The sequence below is a fragment of the Myotis myotis genome, unplaced genomic scaffold (genome assembly GCF_014108235.1).
Source record: "Myotis myotis isolate mMyoMyo1 unplaced genomic scaffold, mMyoMyo1.p scaffold_m19_p_1, whole genome shotgun sequence".
In the NCBI taxonomy this organism is placed as follows: domain Eukaryota; kingdom Metazoa; phylum Chordata; class Mammalia; order Chiroptera; family Vespertilionidae; genus Myotis; species Myotis myotis.
This window is the reverse complement of record NW_023416313.1, coordinates 204089777-204111590: the sequence shown is the minus strand read 5'-3', so window position 1 is coordinate 204111590 and position 21814 is coordinate 204089777. Positions and strand designations below refer to the sequence as shown.

Genomic DNA, 21814 nt, shown 5'->3' with positions numbered 1-21814 from the left:
CTCATGACGTTTCTTGACTTCCACAGGCTCAGGGCTTCAGGAATCTGGGTCTAATTAGGGAAGTTTCAGGATGAGGGGATGGAAGGGGGACTCTCAGGCCAGGAAGAAATGTGTTGGGACACTTTCCGTTTGCTCTTCAATTCAGAATGAGGCTGTTTCTCCACAGTGATGTAAAATGGTACATTTTTCATGCAGATGCAATTTAAAAACATGGGGTCCCCAGGAGTATCTACTTAGCCTTGTAGTTCCACCGCATAGAGGGGAGATTTATTTTTTTCTGTCTTTATATGAAAACAAGAACACATTTTTCAATTCAAATACAAGATATGCATGTTGTTAATGAAACTGAAACCTCACTTTATATACATTACGGATTTGTGTGAAAACAGCTAAGGAATAATGTAAGGAATTCGCTGTTAGGCCTTCTGCTAGACCAGTGATGGCGAACCTTTTGAGCTCGGCGTGTCAGCATTTTGAAAAACCCTAAACTAACTCTGGTGCCCTGTCACATATAGAAATTTTTTGATATTTGCAACCATAGTAAAACAAAGACTTATATTTTTGATATTTATTTTATATATTTAAATGCCATCTAACAAAGAAAAATCAACCAAAAAAATGAGTTCGCGTGTCACCTCTGACACGCGTCAAAGGTTCGCCATCACTGTGCTAGGAGCTAAGGAATCAATCTTGCATTCATTGAACCACTGTTCATTTTGCCTTCTAAATGCCAGGCACTATTTTAGGTTCAGCGGATAAAGCAATGAACAAAATAAAAATACCTGCCCCCCACAAAACAGATAACCTAGCTAGGAAAACAGATTCATAAACATGATATGTAAAATGTATATTATATTAGATAGTGGTGAGCGCTAAGGAGAAAAATGTAAATGAGGGAAGGAGGGTAGGAAAGAGTTAGGGACTGGTGGATGAGTGAGAATACAGGACAAGAAAGGATGAGACCTGTGATTTAGGAAAGTAAGAATTTCTCTAAGTCTCAATTTCTTCATCTGTAACATAATAAATAATAGCGCCTTCCCGAAGAAGGCTCAGGCCCTTAGACTGACTTTGTCACTTTTAAACTTTGAGCCTCTCAGAATTTCTTTGGCTTCTCTGAACCTGTTTTCTTATCTGTGACATGAACAGACTTGTCCAGTCTATGTCACATGGTTTTTGAAAATATCAAAGGAGATCTGTGAAAACAGCTGAAAATGTAGATGCTCTTATCTAAATGTCAGATAGAAATTTAAAGGAAAAAACCACACAGCTAGTTTATGGACTGCAAATCTCTTGCTGATGGTCAGCAGAGCCTCAGGACTGATTCCAAACGAGGAACTACATAGCTGCTTGGTACTGATTCCCTACACTGCAGGGAAAAGGCCCACGAAAATTACCAGAAGATTATTAGGACCTACCAGTAGACTAGCAAGCTTATCTTAGATCAGGAATAAAATAAACTAAATGTTCCTAAGTGGACACCTCATCAAATCGTTGTAGCATGTTATTTGTCAGATTTTAAAATGCTTTATTGCTAAAAAAAAAAAAAAAAAAAAAAATGCTTTATTGCTCCTTTATGTTTGTTCTTGTTTTGTTTGTGGGACTTCGGTTCCAGGAAAAGAACTACATGGATTGCAAGCAGTTATAAATAAAGAATAATCATTCAAATTACCAAGAGCAGCCCTGGCCGGTTTGACTCAGTGGACAGAGCGTGGGCCTGCGGACTGAGGGTCCCGGGTTCGATTCCGGTCAGGGGCATGTACCCGGGTTGCGGGCACATCCCCAGCGGGGGGTGTGCAGGAGGCAGCTGATCGATGTTTCTAACCCTCTATCCCTCTCCCTTCCTCTCTGTAAGAAGTCAATAAAATATATATATACTTTTTAAAATTACCAAGAGCAGATAGTCCATGCTCTGGGTATTTCTGTAGATACGCAGTAAACACTAACCAAAGTAGATAATTTCAAACACAGACTGGAGCGTATTCCTTTTTCCTCTTTCTATTTTCTTCGGCCCTGAATATCTGGTAGCATCCCAACAGAGGTTTGTTCAACCAATAAACATATTGGTATACACCGCAGGGGAAATAGCGTCTGGCACACAGCAGGTACTCAGTAAATAACTGTGAAACAAACGCACGATTCCTGTGTAAATTTGCTTACTACAGGCACTAGCCACTTGGATCCCTAAAACGTGTGTGCGTTTAAAACACACAAACTCTTGCCTTCCCTTGACAATGCTCCTCTGGTAAACCGACGTAGGTCCTGCTCTGAGCCTGGATTAAAACAGTGCTTTATTCCATTGAAATACAAAACCCAAAGTCAGTTTGAACATTACCCAGTCTAGCGGGCGCTCAACGTTTGCTAAATAAGATGCACATTCAGAAAGCAAACAGTTACGCCAGCCCAAATATCCCACTCAGGAGCCTGAACGGGGCCGCCCGCCCGGTTCACAGCTCCCGGGTGACCGCCAGACCTTCTCTGAGGCGCCGGCCCCCGCTCGCCTCGGAGCCACGGAGTCTTTCCGCTCAGCCTCCCCAAGTTTTCCTCTCAAGCGGTCAATGTCCCGGTTGTCATTCAGGCGGCTTTGCACTGCGACTGCGCACCTTCCGCCCCCGCCTCCGCCTCCGCCCCGCCTCCGCCCCGCGCGCCCGGGGGGCAGCCCGACCGGCCCAGCAAAGGACCTTGTGGCTGTTTCCTATTGGGCCTTGGTTGCTATGGTATCGCACCCGCCTTAAAACTTGCAAGCACTGCTTCCGCCAGTTGAAGGAGAATTACTTCCGGGTCTGCCCTTACTTGTTATGGCTGACTGAACAGTCACTGAACTCAACACAAGTAAGTTTCCCGGAAATTTTCTAGAAAATTTTACTTAGCCACTCTAACTTATTGGTGTGGCGTGATATCATGTCCTTTTTTCCCTTTTATAAGATTTACTATACGTTTTTTTGTCTATTTGCCAGTCTCCAAAATGGCGCGTGCGCCGCCGGTAGGCCAGAGGTGAGTCACGTGGGCCCTCCGGTTCCGCCGCGGCCGAGGCCCGGGTGTTAACAGTCTCCGGCACCATGTCTCGTTTGTCTGGCCTACAAGTCCAGCGTGGCCCTTGCCAGTTAGCATTGCTGCTTTTACCTCTCCTGCTCGGCCCCAGTTCGGTTCTCGCCATCTCCTTCCATCTGCCCATCAACTCCCGCAAGTGTCTCCGCGAGGAGATCCACAAGGACCTGCTGGTGACGGGCGCGTACGAGATCACCGACCAGTCTGGGGGTGCTGGCGGCCTGCGCACCCACCTCAAGGTGCGGCCCAGGGCGGGGCGGGACGGGCAGACCTCGGGCGTTGGCGAGGAGAGGCCGAGGATGCGGGTGGGGGGGTGTCCGGCCTGGCCTCCCGGAGCGCAAAGGGCGGGCGGTGGAGTCCGCCCCCTCGCCCTGCTGGTTGGCGTTGGCGGAGGGGGGCTGGGCGCCAAGGCGGGGGAACCCGGAGAAGGGCGCGAGGCCTTGGCCTTGGCGGATGTGGTGACAGCCGAGCCGGGGCGACCCCCACTTCGGTCGTTGGCGGGGCCCGTGTCGGTTTTGGTCTTTGGTACTTTGAACTGTAACTCGATTCTCCAGAGAAGCCTTCAGATGTTGGGTTCTTGCGGGGATCGACACAAAGACACACTGCGCCCTGCAGAGCGCGCTCGATAGTGGAGGTAGAATTAGGTATCACCCTTGTAAGGAAGATGATGGAGGCATTGGCGCTTCCTGGGAATAATGACACCGGGTGTTTATTGAGCGTTAGCTGTGTCCGATCTTGTGCTTTTACGTTCATCTCCGTGTGGTCCGGACGCTCCTCTGTGAAGCGGGTGCATTAGCGTCATTTCCCGCCTAAGGACACCGAGGCCCGGAGAGGATGCCGGGGCTGGAACTGATTCTTGGTTTGGAAGTGACGGGAAGGGACAGTGCTGGAATTTTGTTCTCGCCTTGCTTTTTATTTGTCATTCCTGTCATTGACGACAGTTTAGTCGGTTAAAACTGAGACCGTCCATCCGTTGGTCTCGGCTTCCAGGGCTGCCCTTCCTGGCTCCCCAGAGTCTGGCCCGGCCAGGCTTTTTGTGAATTTCAGCCCTACTCTCTCCCGTGGTGACAGCTCCCGCCACAGCGCTGGTTGGGTCCCGTTTTGCCATTAGGGTGACCGGAGTGTGATCATTGAGGTCATTTTATTCACTCACAATAAGCACGTGGTTTTATTTTTGTTTTTAACAGAATGGGTCTTAGACTGAATAGTAAGAAACATTTTTACTTTTTTTAAAAATTTTTTATTGATTAAGTTATTACATATGTGTCCTTATCCCCACGTTACCCCCCATCCCCCCCCCCCCCCCCCCACTCGTGCCCTCACTCCCCTGTTGTCTGTGTCCATTGTTTAGGCCTGTATGCTTGCATTTAAGTCCTTTGGTTGATCTCTCCTCCTTACCCCCACCCTCCCCTCATTTTTACTTTTTCATAGCACTTAGGTATAAGAGGACCATAGTTTCTGTGTAAGGTATTGGAACCCAGTCGTGGTAATAGAGTGAGAAACTGTTTTCAGGGCTACTTGTTCAGTGACCCATCCTTTTATTAGTTTCCGCAGGTACCAAACTAATGTCTAGCCAAGAAAGCCATGATGGCGTAACATTTTGGGGGTCATGCTTCTGGCTCTTCAACCGATGCTGTGCCTAGAATCAGAGGATTTGAACGGTGAAGGAGACTTCCCTCTCATTTGCAGTGCTGCCCCATCTGACTTGTAATTATGTCTTAAAATCCTTCAGCAGCTTACGCGTGCTCATCTGATAAAGTTTCAATTTTCCAACATGCCCTATAGTGACTTCATGATCTGTTCCTGAAGCTTTATATACTTGGTCACTCCGTACTTTGCATTTCACATATGAGGCACCCTGAACAGTATCCTAAGCTCACTTATTTTCATCTTACATTGTAACCACTTACGTTTATACCTTGTCTTCCTTATTAGACTGTTAGTATCCCGAGGGCAGGAATTATTTTCATGTTTGTATTTTTCAGAATGTCAAGCATACTGCCTTGCTTCTAGTAAGCACTTAATAAATATAAGAAGCATGGTACAGCATGGCCTTATGGGAATTATATCTGTGTCCAAAGCTGCTGAAGGAACGTCAACAGTAGGAGTCTGTATATCTATATGCTAGCACTTTGCCATTATGCAGTTTATCTCCCCATGCCTGCTCTGTTCTCTTGTTTCTCATCACTCCTGGGGTCCTAAACCGAGTTGTCAAGTAGGTAACATAAATGCATGAACTAAGCCAGGCATAAGAAAAAGGACAGCAGTGGTGATAACTGGGGGATAATTGGGAGTATTGGAAACTTAATTTGGAGTGGTCAGTACTCATTTCTTGATATGGGCCTTGTTGCCATATCTGATTATTCAAAGTCAGAAATTCAAGCCTCTGATTTTTAAATATCACCATTTAATTCAAATTGGTTTTGGCATTATTTGTTTTCAGTTTTATGGAGAAGAGCACAGTCAGTTGACCATATACCCAATAACCAGATTCACCAATCAATAGGATCTTGCCACACTTTTTTCATTGTAATTGCTTCCCCATTCTCATTTTATGCTGAATTATTTAAAAATAAATCCCAGATATCATGGATTTCAGTCCTGCATACTGCTGCATGAATTTCTTAAAACTATGAACAAAATCACAATGTTATGCAGCTATAATCACACCTCATGAGATTTTTTAAAATATATTTTTATTGATTTCAGAGAGGAAGGGAGAGGAAAAGAGAGATGGAAACATCAATGATGAGAAAGAATCATTGATCAGCTGCCTCCTGTCCGCTTCCTACTGGGATTGGGCTGGAAACCCAGGCATGTGCCCTGACTGGGGATCGAACTGTGTGACCTGCTGGTTCATAGGTTGGCGCTCAGCCACTGAACCACACTGGCTGGGCAGATGTGGACATTTTGGGTGGTGTGGGAGGGCAGGAGATGCCATTGTTCTCAGATGCCTACTGAGATGGTAGTGCCCTGAAGCCTCCATTATAAAGCTTCCCATTAATTTTTCTCTTATGAGTCCATTGATGACTTGTATGAATTTATTGTTTCATTGAAGTTATGAAATTATTTTCCAATTCTGTTATTCCTTCCATATTTATTGGCTGGAATTATTCTTAAAGAATTTAAGACCACTTGGTTAGCCAAAAATTTATAATTCATATAGGAAAAGTAGGAAAAATAGACTTCATTTCTTTTTTTCTTTTTTTAATCCTCATCCAAAGATATTTCTTTTTTAGAGAGAATAGAAGGGAATGGGGGGAGAGAGAAACATTGATGTGAGAGAGACACATCAATTGGTTGCCTTCCGCTTGCCCCCCCACCCCCCCACCAGGCCTGGGGATCGAACCTGCAACTGAGGTACATGCCCTTGGCTGGGAATTGAACCCGAGATCTTTCAGTACACTGGCTGATGCTCTAAGCATTGAGCAACGGGCCAGGGCAGAATTCAGTTCTTTTAATTGACATTTTTCACAGTGAGGCATTCTTGCTCTTGTCATTTCCAGTGTAGTCCAGAGGGTTAACTATTATTCTGAAATTATTTTTTGTTGTTTGTTTCAGTTTTTAGAGTCATTGGTTTAGTCAGTTGCATTCGTTATGTCTCTGGCTCCTTTATCCTTTTGACACAATCCCTGGCATAGGTTTTGATAGCTTCACTGTTTTGTGGGACAGTAAGGTGTCCTAGGCGCATCTTTTGTATGTCCAACCCCTGATCTGGAGGCAGCTTTTCCTCCAAGGAGTTCTGGTTCCTTTTTGTGAGGAGTGGTATTTTAGAAACCACAAGCTGGGTATTATTTTTAAAATTTTAATATACTATGTAGGCCACAGAATACATTTGTGGGTTTGATCCAGCTCTTCATCACAGTTTGCCACCTTTTTCATAGTATCTGTTCGCTCAGTTGTGCTTTCTCTTAAATTTTGACCACTTGTGGACCAGACTCTGCCTCAGTGATTCTCTTTGTTCATCATTCAACTTCTGAAATGCAGCCCCTGAACGTAAAAATCTGATTGGTTCGGCTCCTTTTATGCCAGGCCACATTCTGGGTCTTCTCTTTGGTCATATGTTCATCTCTGGTTCAAGCAGCAGGAGTTTGGGTTGAGGTTAGGAGAACTGGAGACTTTGTGTAGTGCAAAACCTGGTCAACTGGGATTGGCATTTAGCTGTTGCTCTGAATGAAGCAGTCTCTCTTAGAAGAATATAGTGCCTTGATTGAGCTGTCTAATCCACTTTCTTCCTGTCAAAGAGCACCTTAATGTCCAATAAGTACATCAGTGTTGTCATATGTCACTCTACGTTATACTGTGTTTTTACCCATCTCCTCATAGACTAAAAGCTCCTTGAGCAGAGACTATCTCATTCATCATTGAAATGCTTGTGTCTAATACAGTGCCTGGCATATATTAGGGCTTCAGTGTAAGGGATAAATGAACATAAATGAATTGTCACTATCCTAGCCTCATCTCTGATCTTTCCTTCTCCCTTTCTCTTCACTTCCTCCTCCCACTCCCACCTCTAGCTGTACTGAACACCGTACAGTTATTTGAATACAATATTCTCTTAATTGGACCAGTCTTTGCCCCTACTCCCCTCCTGTTTGCTTCCATTACATCTTGTTTGGTAAGGCACTTTTCATGTTGTATGGTGCTTACTTTGTGAACTCCTTAATGTCTTATTCATCTTTGAGTCCTCAGTTTAATGTATTATATATGCATTATTGTACAACTATGTTAAATATCTTAGTGTTACTGAGGAGCTATGTGGTACATTGGAAAGAGACTGGACCTGGAGTCAGACAGTTTCGGGTTTAAATCCCAGCAGTTCACCACTTACAGGGTGCATGGTCTTGGGGGAATTACTTAACCCTTTCCTTGGGCCCTTATCTATAAGATGGGGATGATAGATCTCAAAGAATTGATAGAAGGACTTATTGAGATGTGTTCTATATTGCACAGGGCTCATTATGGTAGCCATAGATATTATATTAGTACTCCTCTCTTGTATGATAATTGACTTGCTAATCTGACTTCCCAGTCATATATCATTGTAGCAACCAGTTAAAGAGTATTTTAATGGGAGGAATTCTGAGTATTTTGTTTGTGATTCTTCCATTCACTCAGTAAATACTTGATATTTAGTATATTCCAGACCTAGCTGGGGATATGGAAATGAACATCAAACAAGGTCCTTGAACTCTGGTGGAGAACAGAGAAAAAACAACTTAACAAATACACATAATAGGTAGTGATTAAATACTATACTGAAAAATCAAGTGATAGAGCTAGGGAATGATTGATGGCATAAAGAGTATTTTTGTGTGGTCAGAATCTCATCTCTTTTGATTTTGAATTGGAAATCACATTTCATTAAGACTAGATGATACCATCATAGTTTAATAGGCTCCAGTACCATTTATTATTTAGGGTGCTTGTTATTAGTGGAAAATGGAGGATGAATTAATTTTAGGGGATGAGATGAGTTGTTGTCTAAGGGTGACTTATATTTTGGAAATAAATTACAGAAAGAGAAAAGGCAACTGTGAGGAGTTGTCATAATCATCACCAGAAAGGAAAGAAAAGCCCAATGGTAATAATTTAAGTCATTTATACTTGTTCAGCCTCTTCCAAATAATCTAATTGGTCTACATTTTTTTTTATTGTCATTTTTCAAGAGAGAAAATTAACAATTCACTTTGCTAAATGAGATTTTTAAGTTTGGATATTTACTCAATTATGGTCCCTGTCTTTCCTAACTAGCTTATAGATGAGAAAGCTAAATAGATCATTTGAAGAGTTCAGCCTTGAGTTACAGGCCTATCACAATTTAAGCCTAAAAATTATCAAGAATTTGAGAATTGGCAGTTGAGAAACCATTGGTTTAATAAGCCCTGTCCCTCTGCTAAAATCTGTATGAAAAGATAAAAGACGTTTGTGTGTGCGCATGCACTATAATTTTGAGATGATTTTATTTGGAACAGTTATATTTCAGCTTATTACTATCGGTGTCTACTGAGGGCTGATCTTTTTCTGTTGGGAAAGCAATGTCTCTTTCAACTTTATATTTGCTGTGACTGTTGTCCAATGGGTTAGAAACAGGTCAATAAATAGGTGGTTTAGTACAGAAGGGTGATTGGTACATTAGCATTCAATAGTATTAAAATCTAGTTTCTTTCCGTACTGTATCCAAAATGTCTAGTTTTAAATTAAAACCTGACTGTGTTTCTTCTCCATAAAAACTACATGGTATGATACATCATTTAAATCTCTCCTATTCAGTGAACAGTTAGTTATCCACAGTCATATCTGTTTTGAACCAATCTAGAGAAAGGGAGCTGCTTAGAATTTGAAATTGTATGCCATATCTTTTTTTATGACATCTGAACACTGAATCCAGTTTCTAGGGAAATGGAATAGATTTATAGAGGTAATCTAGTGGGGTGCGGTGTCTTCTATGCTGTTTCTTGTGTGAATTGCTGACTGGTGGTTGAGCCATTGCCCCCATACGCTTACGCAACCTAGCAGCTTGGACAGTAGAGCCCTCTGTAAAATGAGCCAGCTGGCCACAAACCAGAATTTGGGCTCCCAAACAAATCTCTGACTTGAGGGAGGTTGATGTCATCTGCTTTATCCTGTGCTGGACCTCATTGTTCTACATAACGTGTGGGAAGTCAAGGGACTAGTTGTTAAGAAAGAACAAGGCTTTGTTTGTGCCTAAAAGGGACACACTGGTGGTTTTTACCGTAAATAACTTTGGAACAGTATGAAAAAAAACATTTGATCTGGCTTCACCCACGCAGTAGTATTGTTAGGGCAGTAACTGGTTTTTCCTTCTCCCTTCCTCTTTCTCCCTTCTTCTCTTCCCCCAACTGCCCCTCCCCCTCCTCAGTCAAGCATGACATATTGCCAATGTTGAGTTAAGAGCAAATGCTGATAGAAGCAGGAAGAGACCATCTATCCATAATCATACCAGTGCCTGGAAATTTTCCATTTCTAGTTTTCAACACTTGGACAAGCCTCCTTAAGCAATACTTCTTTTTTTTTCAATATATATTTTTATTGATTTCAGAGAGGAAGGTAGAGGGAGAGATAGAAACATCAATGATGAGAGAGAATCATTGATCAGCTGCCTCCTGCACGCCCCCTACTGGGGATCGAGCCTGCAACCCAGGCATATGCCCTTGACCGGAATCAAACCCGCGACCCTTCAGTCCGCAAGCTGACGCTCTGTCCACTGAGCCAAGCCGGCTAGGGCAAGCAATACTTCTTTGCTGTGCTATGCCATCACTGACTTGTGTTGGAAATTTTAAAGAATTTAGTGTTGCTAAATGCTGTTTGTGGCCCAAGTTTGACTTTTTTCTGGGTGAGCTCTAGACTTGATTCTTTGATTTCAGGGACTCAGGCGTGGAGTTGGTATTTGCTCTTGTTAAAAGATCAGGATAAATTCATTTTATGCCATTAAATATAGCTTCTAGGCCAGTGATGGCGAACCTATGACACACGTGTCAGAAGTGACATGCAAACTCTTTTTTTTTGGTTGATTTTTCTTTGTTAAATGGCATTTAAATATATAAAATAAATATCAAAAATATAAGTCTTTGTTTTACTATGGTCGCAAATATCAAAAAATTTCTATATGTGACACGGCACCAGAGTTAATTTAGGGTTTTTCAAAATGCTGACACACCGAGCTCAAAAGGTTCGCCATCACTGTTCTAGGCTGTTAGAGTTGTCCATATTCCTCATGTTAGAGAACAGTGGTAACTTGTGGTAGTCTTTTGAAGGTATTTCTCATACTATTTTTCTAGTCTAAGACGACAACATATTCAATGATTGGTAGTTCTTTCTGCTTTTTTTATATCTAAGAGTAAATGAAGAGTAGACCCACAACCTCTGATCATCATAAATGCACACACCATCCTCTCTTCCCTCCCCCAGGTAGTTTATTACTCATCAGGTTAAAAAATACGCACAGGGAATGCTGGAGTCATCTTGTATTTCTTGCTATCCCTGTTAGCTAAAGGTTTTGTTGAATACCTGCTCTGTTAGGCATTTTGGTACCTCTTCAGGTTCTAAATCTTGCTGCTAATTCCTTAAGAGTTTACCTGTCTGTCTTTTTCTGTTTTCATGCAATACCCATTTGGGACCTAACCATCCCGGGATTTAGTCAATGTAGCAAACTTCATTTACTTTGCCATCCATTTGCACTGTTAGGTTGGAACTGTGGTTGGTGTTCTAAATGTTTATGGAGTTCTTAGTTATCTCTAACAATTATAATAATTCTAATAATGGCAATGATAACATTATTGAGTGCTTGCCATGTGCCAGACACTGTTCCAGGGCCTTTGTGTTAAATTTAATCCTCACAATAGCCTCATGAAGTTCATACTGTTGACCTTATTTTACATATGAGGCACAGAGAGGTTAAGGAACATACCCAAGGCCTTACAGCTAGTAAGTGGCACAATTCTTATTTGAACACAGACCTGAGGTCTGACTCTAGAATCTTTAACTGCTATGCTTTACTGTCTCAAAGAGAGAAAAGGGTAGGTATCTCTGTTTCAGTTCATTTTTATTCAATGTATAGAGCTCTACAAGGGACTTACTGATTCTAAATTCCAGAGTTTATCATTAAGGAGCTACAAAGTTGATGGTTTTTCTTAAAATAATATGTACACATTTTATATTCAGTATTATACTACAGACTGATCATAAACCTGATGGAGTACAGGTAGGAGCCTATTTGAAGGAGATTACACCATCAGGTTTTCACCAACTACAGCAAAGCCACAAGCTGATTGACCCCTGCTGCTATGGTAGCAGTCCAGGAAAAGAAGGTTTAAAAAACAAAACAAAAAAACACTACCATAGTCTTGGACTGGTACGATATGAAGCTGATTCAACAAATGAAAATACTGTGTGACCTATACTAGCAGGAAGACACATACTTGCCACCTCCTCCATGGATCATATGTCATTTTTCCAGGAGTAGGTTTAGACTTGTTCAAATTAACTATTTGTAATATACCTCATAAAAAATATGTGAAAATGTTTGCTTGCTTGGCTCTGAGTAGGCTAAGAATTTCTTGAGACTCTGGAGATATGTGTGTATATATATGTGTGTTCTTGACTTTATTCTTTTGGATAGTACACAATTTTTTTTAAATAAACTTTATTTTAGGACAGTTTTATATTTACAGAAAAACAGTGCAGATAGTACAGTTTCCATATACCCCACATTCAGTTTCCCCTATTAACATCTTACATTGGTATGTACATTTGTCACACCAAGTGAACCAGTATTGACACATTTTTATTATCTAAAGTCCATACTTTATTCTTATTTCCTTAATTGTGCCTATTGTCATTTTTTTCTGTTCCAAGATCCTATCCTGGACATATTACATTTAGTTGTATCTCTTTGGGCTCCTCTAGATCATGACAGTTTCTCAGAATTTTCTTGTTTGTGACTACCTTGTGAGTTTTGAGGTGTATTAGTCAAGTATTTTATAGGATGCCCCTCTGTTGGGATTATAGCTCTGGGGGAGGAAGATTACAGAGGTAAAATGTCATTTTCATCACATCACATCACATCATGGGAACTTGCCATCAACATGATTTATCACTGTTGATATTGACCGTGATCACCTGGCTGAGGTTGTGTTTGTCAGGTTTCTCCATTGTCAGATCACTTCTTTCCCTTTTCCATACTGTGCTCTTTGCAGGGAAGTCACTATGGGCAGTGGGGAGTTATTCTTAACTTCCTTGAGGGTGCTGTTTCTACGTAAATTATTTCAGAGTCTCCTGCACAGGAGATCTGTCTTTTCTCCCTTGTTTGTTTGTTTGTTTAATTTATAATAGTGTAGATTCATGGATATTTATTTTATACTTTGGATTATAATCCAGATGCTACTTTTTTGTTGCTCAAATTACTTCATTTTAAAGAAAATACATTTTTATTGATTTCAGAGAGGAAGGGCGAGGGAGAGAGAGATAGAAACATCAGTGATGAGAGAGAATCAGTGATTGGCTGCCTCCTGCACGCCCCAAAGTAGGAATTGAGCTTGCAGCCTAGGCATGTGTCCTGACCGGGAATCAAAAGGTGACCTCCTGGTTTATAGTCTATGTTCAACCACTGAGCCATGCTGGCTGGGCACTCAAATTATTTCAGCTTTGACGATTGGGAGTGCTTTCATGTGGCTCCTGTATCCCATTGACATATCTCCATTCTTGTTTTTCTGTTTTATTTTGGTTTTGAGCACTTCCTTACTTTTTGGCACCAGAAGCTCCAGGCTCATCTTGTATTTTTCCTGCCTCAACCTCAGGATCAGCCATTTCTCCAAGGAGACCTGGTTCTTTTTATTGAAGAATGTCATTAGGACATGAGATCTGGGTGGATAGTATTATTTTTAAGACATCTTTTCCTGGCACTTTTTTTTTTTTTAAACAGACTGGTAACAGCGAGTGGCCAAAAGTAGTCTCAGCTTTCTTGCAACTTTAGAGAAAGACTGGGAATTCTATGAGCTGCAAGAGGAGGTAGAATAGGGAGAGAGTGCTGAGGGACAGAGAAGCAGAGCACAGGAGCATTCATCTAGTTCCTTCAGGTCCCTCCTCTACATTAGGTCAGGCAGATCATACGGAAGGTCACTAAACGCTCCCATTGGAACTGTAGGAAGGCCATGGTTGAAAATGGAGAGTCTATTGGTCACAGTCCTTTTGCAAGGACCTTCCTGATAAGTTGTTCTTGCTGTTTAGTTCCAGGAAAATTATCTCTGAAGATAAATTTGTGAGATTTCATTAGAAAATAAATTATATGTAACCCAACTTGTGTTTCTCTTAATCTTTTAATCTTGGCTTCCAGAAAACTTGAGTCAAATTTATAGTGCAGATTTCTTTTGCTCAGTTCAGGTTCTTGAAGGCGCCTATTTGTTTTCGTCTTCCAGGAGAACTCTATTCTTTTTGTATTCCTAATTGCTTTATTTGCCTAGTGTTTGGGCCTAAGCTACTTTAAAATCCTTTTGAAGTAAGCAGGTATTTATGATCTTGACTGTTTGGTAAAGGAATAGGAGCAGGCTTCAGAAGCAGGACCTGCTCAAGAACCTGTTTTCCAGCCACTGCCTAGAATGGTCCAAGAAAATTTAGTTCTAAATGACTTTATATTCCCAGTGGCCTGTATTCTTACATACTTGACAGTTTCAGTGTGAGAATATTCACATATTCTTGACATCAGCTACTCTGCAGATACAATTAACAGCTTTTCCAGTACTTTTTAAGTTGTGACCTTTGGTTTGCTTTTCTCCAGAAGGTGTTATCTGGAAACAAATCTTTATTACTTCCTATCCTTTGATGTTATATGGGCAAATTTTATAGCTTGATATTACCCTTGTTTAATTAAGAACTTTACAATATGTATTATACATGTTTTTATTGTTAAAAGTGAAGAAAGGAATCCTTTAAGGGATTGCTGTTATGGTAGATGAAAGTGGCAGTTATTTAACACTACCAAGATGGTTCTCTAGTAAAATTTAAGAAGAAGAAGAAAAAAGTAAAGTCTAAATTTTTGAGAAACCAGGTGATTTTTTAAGGTGATCTATAATTAGAACATCTTAATTAAAGGAAATTTAAAACCATCATTTTGGCCTAATAGACTTTGCCAGTTCTGGCTAGTCATTTAGCTTGGCCCAATTTTCTATTCCCTAATTTTAGCTACCTGCTGATTTATGTAATTATGTTGGGGTCATGTGATTTTTTTTTCCCCCCCCTTAAGATCAGTGACTGGGCTCCTAAAATAGCTGCACAGTTATGAACTACATGGAAAATAGATTGATTTTCAGAAAAATTCTAGGATCTGTTAGAGCCTGACCTGAAGGTTAAGTTGTCAAGTTGTCTGCATGGATTTCCAAATTTCTAGACAAATAGCCTCATATATAGTTCTGTCAACTCAATATCATAAGCAATATAGAAATGTGGAGGCGCCAAGAGAATTGTGATCATTATCACACACTATTCTGGGAGGTAAATTTCATGTTGAAGAAGGAACATGCAGTGATGGGTCCTTTGTCTTCAGCCTCTTATAAAGTATTTGAGTTTTTGCCCTATAATGAACTTTTAATACATTTTCAGATATTATAGAAAGAAACAACAAAGCAAGATGTTCTACCATGATTATAGTTCCTCAGTACAAAGTAGAGGAAAATTTTAACAGTTTTTATCGCTCCAAGTACCAGTTGGAGGAGTGGATTGTATCAGAGCCTTTCAGAAAAACATGACAGACTTCTTGATTCATTTTGCAAGTTACTCGATAAAGGATTTTTGCCAATACCTTAAGAGTGTCTTGACCTGCATCTAGATTCTTTTATCATCTATAGAGTTTCCTTAAATTAATAACTTTTTTTAAGAACCCTTTTAATATCCTAGGAGAATACAAAGAGATCATAAGCTATTATTCTAGGACATAAAATGGCAAATGTGTGCCAAATCTTGTAAGCCCAATTAAGTTGGGTTGTTTGTTGTAGGCCAGTGACCTAGCCTCTTTCCCTGCCTGACTGAAGATGATGACTTCTGTGATGACTGTTCAGTACTTATACCCTTGATATTTAGTTCTTGCTGTCCTCTACTGTTTTCATTTACATTTAAACTTTTCTAGCAGCCTGTAATCCTTTCCTTTTTCCCTTAAGAACTAAGCTAGTATATTGAGCAAATTCAGAAACTTATTTTTATTCAGGTGTGCCTTGGAGAAGTTCTACATTTTCTGTAACTTTATACATAGAAGCCAAATCCAAATTCGAGTTTTTAGATCAGCTTCGAATGTGAAAATCTGTTATTCCTAGAGTCTGTCTTTTTGAGCTTCCTCTTTACTTTTAAGAATTGTCGCCGAAACCGGTTTGGCTCAGTGGATAGAGCGTCGGCCTGCAGACTGAAAGGTCCCAGGTTCGATTCCGGTGAAGGGCATGTACCTTGGTTGCGGGCACATCCCCAGCGGGGAGTGTGCAGGAGGCGGCTGATCGATGTTTCTCTCTCATCGATGTTTCTAACTCTCTATCTCTCTCCCTTCCTCTCTGTAAAAAATTAATGAAATATATTAAAAAAATAAAAAAGAATTGTCATTGTGCTTTTGGGGCTGGAAAGTGGGGAAGTGTGAATATCTGATGGATGAATAGATTCTGAAGAAAGGAAGAGTGGCACCACACGGATGACTACACATCACTGGGATTTTACTCATTCCCAGACCTGTTTGCCCTATAATCTGTGTATCCCAGGTTCTAAAGTAGTTCTTTATTAGGATTTTTCTTCTAGTTGAGGTCTTTTGGAATCTTTAGGGCTATGTATTCGCTTGCAGATTATCTATTAGTTATTGCTGACATCAAGGACTTTACCTTGTGGCTGCCTGCTAATCTCTAAGGAGGAGAATACAGACTGAAAAGTGCTGTGTCCCACTCAAGAAGACTCACAGGTTCTCTGACATGCACTGACCCAAATACTTCATCAGATTCTGTTAGTCTTTCTTGGCATCTTTGCATACCACTTATTTCAGACATTCCTTTTGTGGGGATGCAACATGGAATGTGAAAAGAACATGGTTTTAGACTGCTTCAAATGCACATACACAATTTATTAACTCTGTGATATGGATAAGTTACTAAGTTTCCTCGTCAGTAAAATGAGGATAATAAGACTGGCTTTTATGGGGTGATTGTGAGGATTAAAGAATATGTATAAAAAGTTTATAGCATAATTCCTTTATCCCCTTAGCCTTCAAAACCATTCAGTTGCAGAACTCGTAGCCTAAATTACTTAATACTTTTCTCTGCTTTTGCATCCTGGCTGCTAGAAAGCTATGGTCCACGATCTCAGCTGAGACCTTAGTATTGTCCCCCAATTCTTTTATGTAATTGTAGTCAGTTTTCTTCCTGTCCTATGCAAAGATCAGAAATTGGTGGATCAGAAGAACTCGGTCCTATTGACATCTTTTGTTTGGCCTTGAGAGTTTTTCAAATGTTGGGATTTGTTGTGAGGATTTAAAAATTAGGAGATTTCAAATAAAAGTTAAAATGTTCACAACTTCTTTTGAAAAATTGGATGATTTGGAAACCTGGCATGTCACTGTTTTCTTCCTTAAGACAGACCCATCCAGTTTTCCACATTGTCAACCACACCCTATGGACTTACACTGGTCCATTAGACTCTGTTATGTTGCTCACTTGATCCTTCAGGGCATTTATTTTTTGGTCTTGTCCTGTGGTCCTTTCCTCCTTAAAATCCCTCAAATCTGTCACCTTTTCTCTATATTCAAAGTCGCCCTAGTCGTTTTATTTTATTTTATTTTTAATATTTTTATTGATTTCAGAGAGGAAGGGAGAGGGCGAGAGAGATGAAATATCATTGATGAGAGAGAATCTGCACATCCCACACTGGGGTTTGAGCCTGCAAACCGGGCATATTGCCTGACCGGGAATTGAACCATGACCTCCTGGTTCATAGGTTGATGCTCAACCACTCAGCTACACCAGCCTGGCCAGCCCTCATTATTTTTAATCTGGAGTACCAGAGTAGTGTCCTAACCCATCTTCTTATCGTTAGTATTGTCCCTCTTGAGTCTGTCTTCCTAGTAGTATCAGATTCATGTTTTCTGAATTGCTAATTGAATCGCAGCACTCTCTTGTTTCAAATTCTTCATTGCCTTTCCACTTTGTACTAAGTGAAATTTAAACTTCTTAACATGTTACAGTTCTACATGATCGTGTCAGTACCTCTCCAGCCTCTTAGTCTTTCCGAGCCTCACTTTTCTCCTGTGGAATATGGGGAAATAATAGTTCTTTACCTATAGAGTTATAGTAAAGATTAAATTAAAATGCGTATAAAGCACCTGGCATAGTACTTGACACTTAGTAAGTGTTCAATAAGCACCACTTATTGGTATTATGATGATACCATGTTTTGTTTTGTTTTTTTCCTGGACCCCAGGCATTCATATTTGCTGTCTCTTGTATCCTGAATGCCTTTTCCCCAATTCTTCTCTAGATTGCAACTCATCCTTGAAGACTCAGTTCATGTGTCATCTCTTTCATGATACACTCCCTGACCCTCCATAATCCCGGGGCACCTGTGCATACCTCTAGTAATGCACTTTTCACAATGTAGAGGTCTCCTTTCTTATTCCTCTCCTTATTTAGATTCTTAAGCCCTTTAAAGATAGGAGCTCTCTTACACATCCTTGTATCCCCAGTGACCAATGCAGATTGAGGGATCTTAAATGCTTGACCATAATGAATGATCAGCATCGTTCATGGCAGAAGATACTTGATTACTATTACTGCTGTTATTTTTAGGGAATTTGTTTTTATTATTTTTTAAAATATATTTTATTGATATTTTACAGAGAAGAAGGGAGAGGGATAGAGAGTTAGAAGCATCGATGAGAGAGAAACATCGATCAGCTGCCTCCTGCACACACACCCCCACCCCTTACTGGGTTGTGCCTGCAACCAAGGTACATGCCCTTGACCGAAATTGAACCTGGGACCCTTCAGTCCGCAGGCTGACGCTCTATCCACCTAGCCAAACCGGTTAGGGCTATTTTTAGGGAATTTAGAAGATGTCATAAAACCTTTTTAATTAACCCATCATTTAAAAATTTGTCTTATCTGTGATAACTATTCTTTAGTTATTATGTTTTTCCCCAAAAAATGAAATAACTTTGTTTCTGCCTATAAGTGATATGTGCCTTTGTAGAAAATTGAGAGAAAACTAAAAGTATAAAGAAAACTCACTACTCAGAAATAACTAGTGAAGTGCTTTAAATAGATAGGCGTATATGTGTGCTACTCAGTTTTTAAATTTAAAATCTCACTTATAAATGAATCTTGTTTTAAAAACAGCGTTAGAATATCCAGTTTAATATAATGAAGCCACTACTTTTGTGTTGCACATTGCAAGTAGCTTCTGCCTTAGATAATGAAATTGCCTTCTGCTAAGACAGCCATATGCTCTAGAAAAGAAGCCTGAGATCCAACCTGTCATGTCACCATGTAATTCCCTTCTTTACAAGCCATTCGCTAGGAATGGAGCAGTTTAAGTTTGGAGACCTAAAGCTAACAACCTATAAGAAAGGCATTATCATTTGTGGAAGCCGAGGATGCCTTCTTCAGGAGAACTTTTTGTTTATCCCTGGGCTTCTTTCCCATCCCAGGTAGCCACTGACAAATTAGCATGACATTTGGAGGAACACAGCTACCAGATCTTCTTTTCTGTGCATGCCTTCTTTTCCTTCTCTCCTTATATCAGATATCCTATTCCACTCCCCACCTCTCAACCCTATCAAGAATTATTTTACAGAAGAGATGTGTTCTTATGTATCTTTATCCTTTTTGTAGTATATTTTTTTGGTAATCGTCCACTTCCATTTTGTGACATATCCCTTTCTGGGAAATACTGTTCTACATTCTATAAAGTGAACCTTTGCTACTAAACCCAATTTATATCTCAACTGTCATTATATAGTGCCAACAGATTTTAACCTACAGTGTGGATAGGCCGCTTGAATGAATGAAATTTGTTGTATTTGGGCTTCATCCTCTCATCCTATTCCTATCTTTGGGAATAGTTGGAACATGGTCATCATTATGATAAATGTCTTTTATAGACAGTGTTTCTTTCTATTTCTCCAGTTTCTATCAGTTTTCTTCCTGAGTGTTATTTGCTGCCTGCTCTTACTTACTTTTTTATTTTAGATCACAGATTCTGCTGGCCATATTCTGTACTCCAAGGAGGATGCAACCAAGGGGAAATTTGCCTTTACCACTGAAGATTATGACATGTTTGAAGTGTGTTTTGAGAGCAAGGGTAAGTAATCAGAGTGTTTGTCCCTGAATTAAGTATCTTCTCTCAAGTAAGAAAGAGCATGAACTTTCTCTCTTAGGCCAGAAGGAGAGGAAATGAAAACTACACTTGCTGGGGTGCACATATATACAAGTTAAAGTATCATTCTTCATGTGCAGGAGTAGGCATTTTTTAAATGCTGTGATACACTGGGCTTGAATGAAAAGAGTTTAATTTGGTATAGATGCTAAAAAACATAGTAAGTCATCACTTAATGTTGTTTTTGTTTTTTTTAAAAATATATTTTTATTGATTTCAGAGAGGAAGGGAGAGGGAGAGAGAGACAAACATCAATGATGATAGAGAACCATTGATAGGCTGCCTCCTGCATGCCCCCTACTGGAGATCAAGCTCACAACCCCAGGCATGTGCTCTGGACTGGAATCAAACCCAGGACCCTTCAGTCCCCAGGCCAACACTCTACCCACTGAGCCAAACCAGCTAGGACTAATGTTGTAGATAGGTTCTGCAACTTTAAGCGAAACGACATATAATGAAACCAGTTTTACTATGGGCTAATTGATATAAACAAGAGTTAAGATCCTATGGCATCTCATCAACATTATCACAAAGTAACATTAATGGAATGTTATTCAGTATCCTCCAAAGTCCAAAGCAGTTTTGGTCTTCAGAGCATTTGTTATTTTCTAGTCCTAATATCTTGCTATGGAATCTTCTGTGCATCTCAAGACCAAGATCCCATAGTAACCTTTAAGCTGATTACCCGATGTTTTCTGATTATCAGTGGTGGGTAAAAAGTAGATTCCCCTATACTTCCTATTCTTTCACTCTTAAGGACACTAGATTCTAAAAGCTGTCTGTATTTATACTTGTTATATTATTTGGGACCCTTTTGGGCTACAAGATACAAAAAACATAACTCAAACTGGCGTAAAGAGAAAGAAGAGGCCCAGCTGGCATGGCTCAGTGGTTGAGTGCCGACCTGTGAACCAGGAGGTCACGGTTTGATTCCTGGTCAGGGCACATGCCCGGGTTGCAGGCTCAATCCCCAGTATAGGGCATGCAGGAGGCAGCCGATCAATGGTTCTCTCTCATCATTGATGTTTCTATCTCTCTCACCCTCTCCCTTCCTCTCTGAAATCAAATAAAAATATATATTTTTAAAAAGAGAAAGAAGAGGAAGACCATTTGACTCTCTGAACTGGGAAGTCTTAATGGTGGTGCTGACCTCAGGCTAGACTGGATATTGGGGTTTTAACAGGATTGTTGGAACTCTACCTTTCCTTTCCTCCATTTGACTTTATTCTCAGGCTTTCTCTGTGTATGGTAGCAAAAGGACTTCTGGCAGTTTCACATTTATAGAATGTTCAGAGTATCCGATCCTAGCAGAAAAGCAAGCACCTTGGCCAACGGCTCTAGTAGAGTCCCAGGAACAGCAGATCAACTTGGTGCTTTTGACAGTTAACCAAGAATTGACTCCTTTGATCTAAAATGGGTCAAGTGAGCCTAAAGGTAAGGGTGTTTGCCTGAAGTAAATGGAATAATAGATTAATAAAAAATTCAATACTTTAATAGCGATTTCATGATTGATATCCTTTTCTCTGCCCCCCACCCCTATCAGTTCCAAGATGTCTCAACAATAGTCGAGATATTTCGACATGGTTGTGCTACTCTTACCTCAAAACTAAGATGTCATGAACTTTCAAACTAGTTCCCCTCTCTCATCAGTATTACCACCGTCCTTCCAGTTACTTGAGCTCATATTTTTGAAATTATTTTTGTCTTTTCCAGTCTGTCATCAAGTTATGCTGATACTTCTTTCAAAATTTCTTCTGTATCTGTCACCACACAAATCTGAACTCTAATCTTTTAAATCATTAATTATGTCATTAGCCTTGTAACTAATACCCCTGTTTTTAATATATCCAAATACTGG

At 40.3% G+C, this 21814-nt stretch overlaps 1 protein-coding gene across 1 annotated transcript in view; it reads left to right on the top strand.

The window, feature by feature from the left end:
• The first annotated feature begins 2979 nt into the window (after positions 1-2979).
• The window catches only part of TMED10 (transmembrane p24 trafficking protein 10), a 33478-nt gene continuing 14643 nt past the window's right edge, over positions 2980-21814 (top strand). The window contains exons 1-2 of the mRNA XM_036313434.1: positions 2980-3284; positions 19770-19881. Of these exons, the coding sequence (XP_036169327.1) occupies positions 3057-3284; positions 19770-19881 (340 nt within the window). The 5' untranslated portion in view covers positions 2980-3056. The remainder of the gene's footprint in view (positions 3285-19769; positions 19882-21814) is intronic.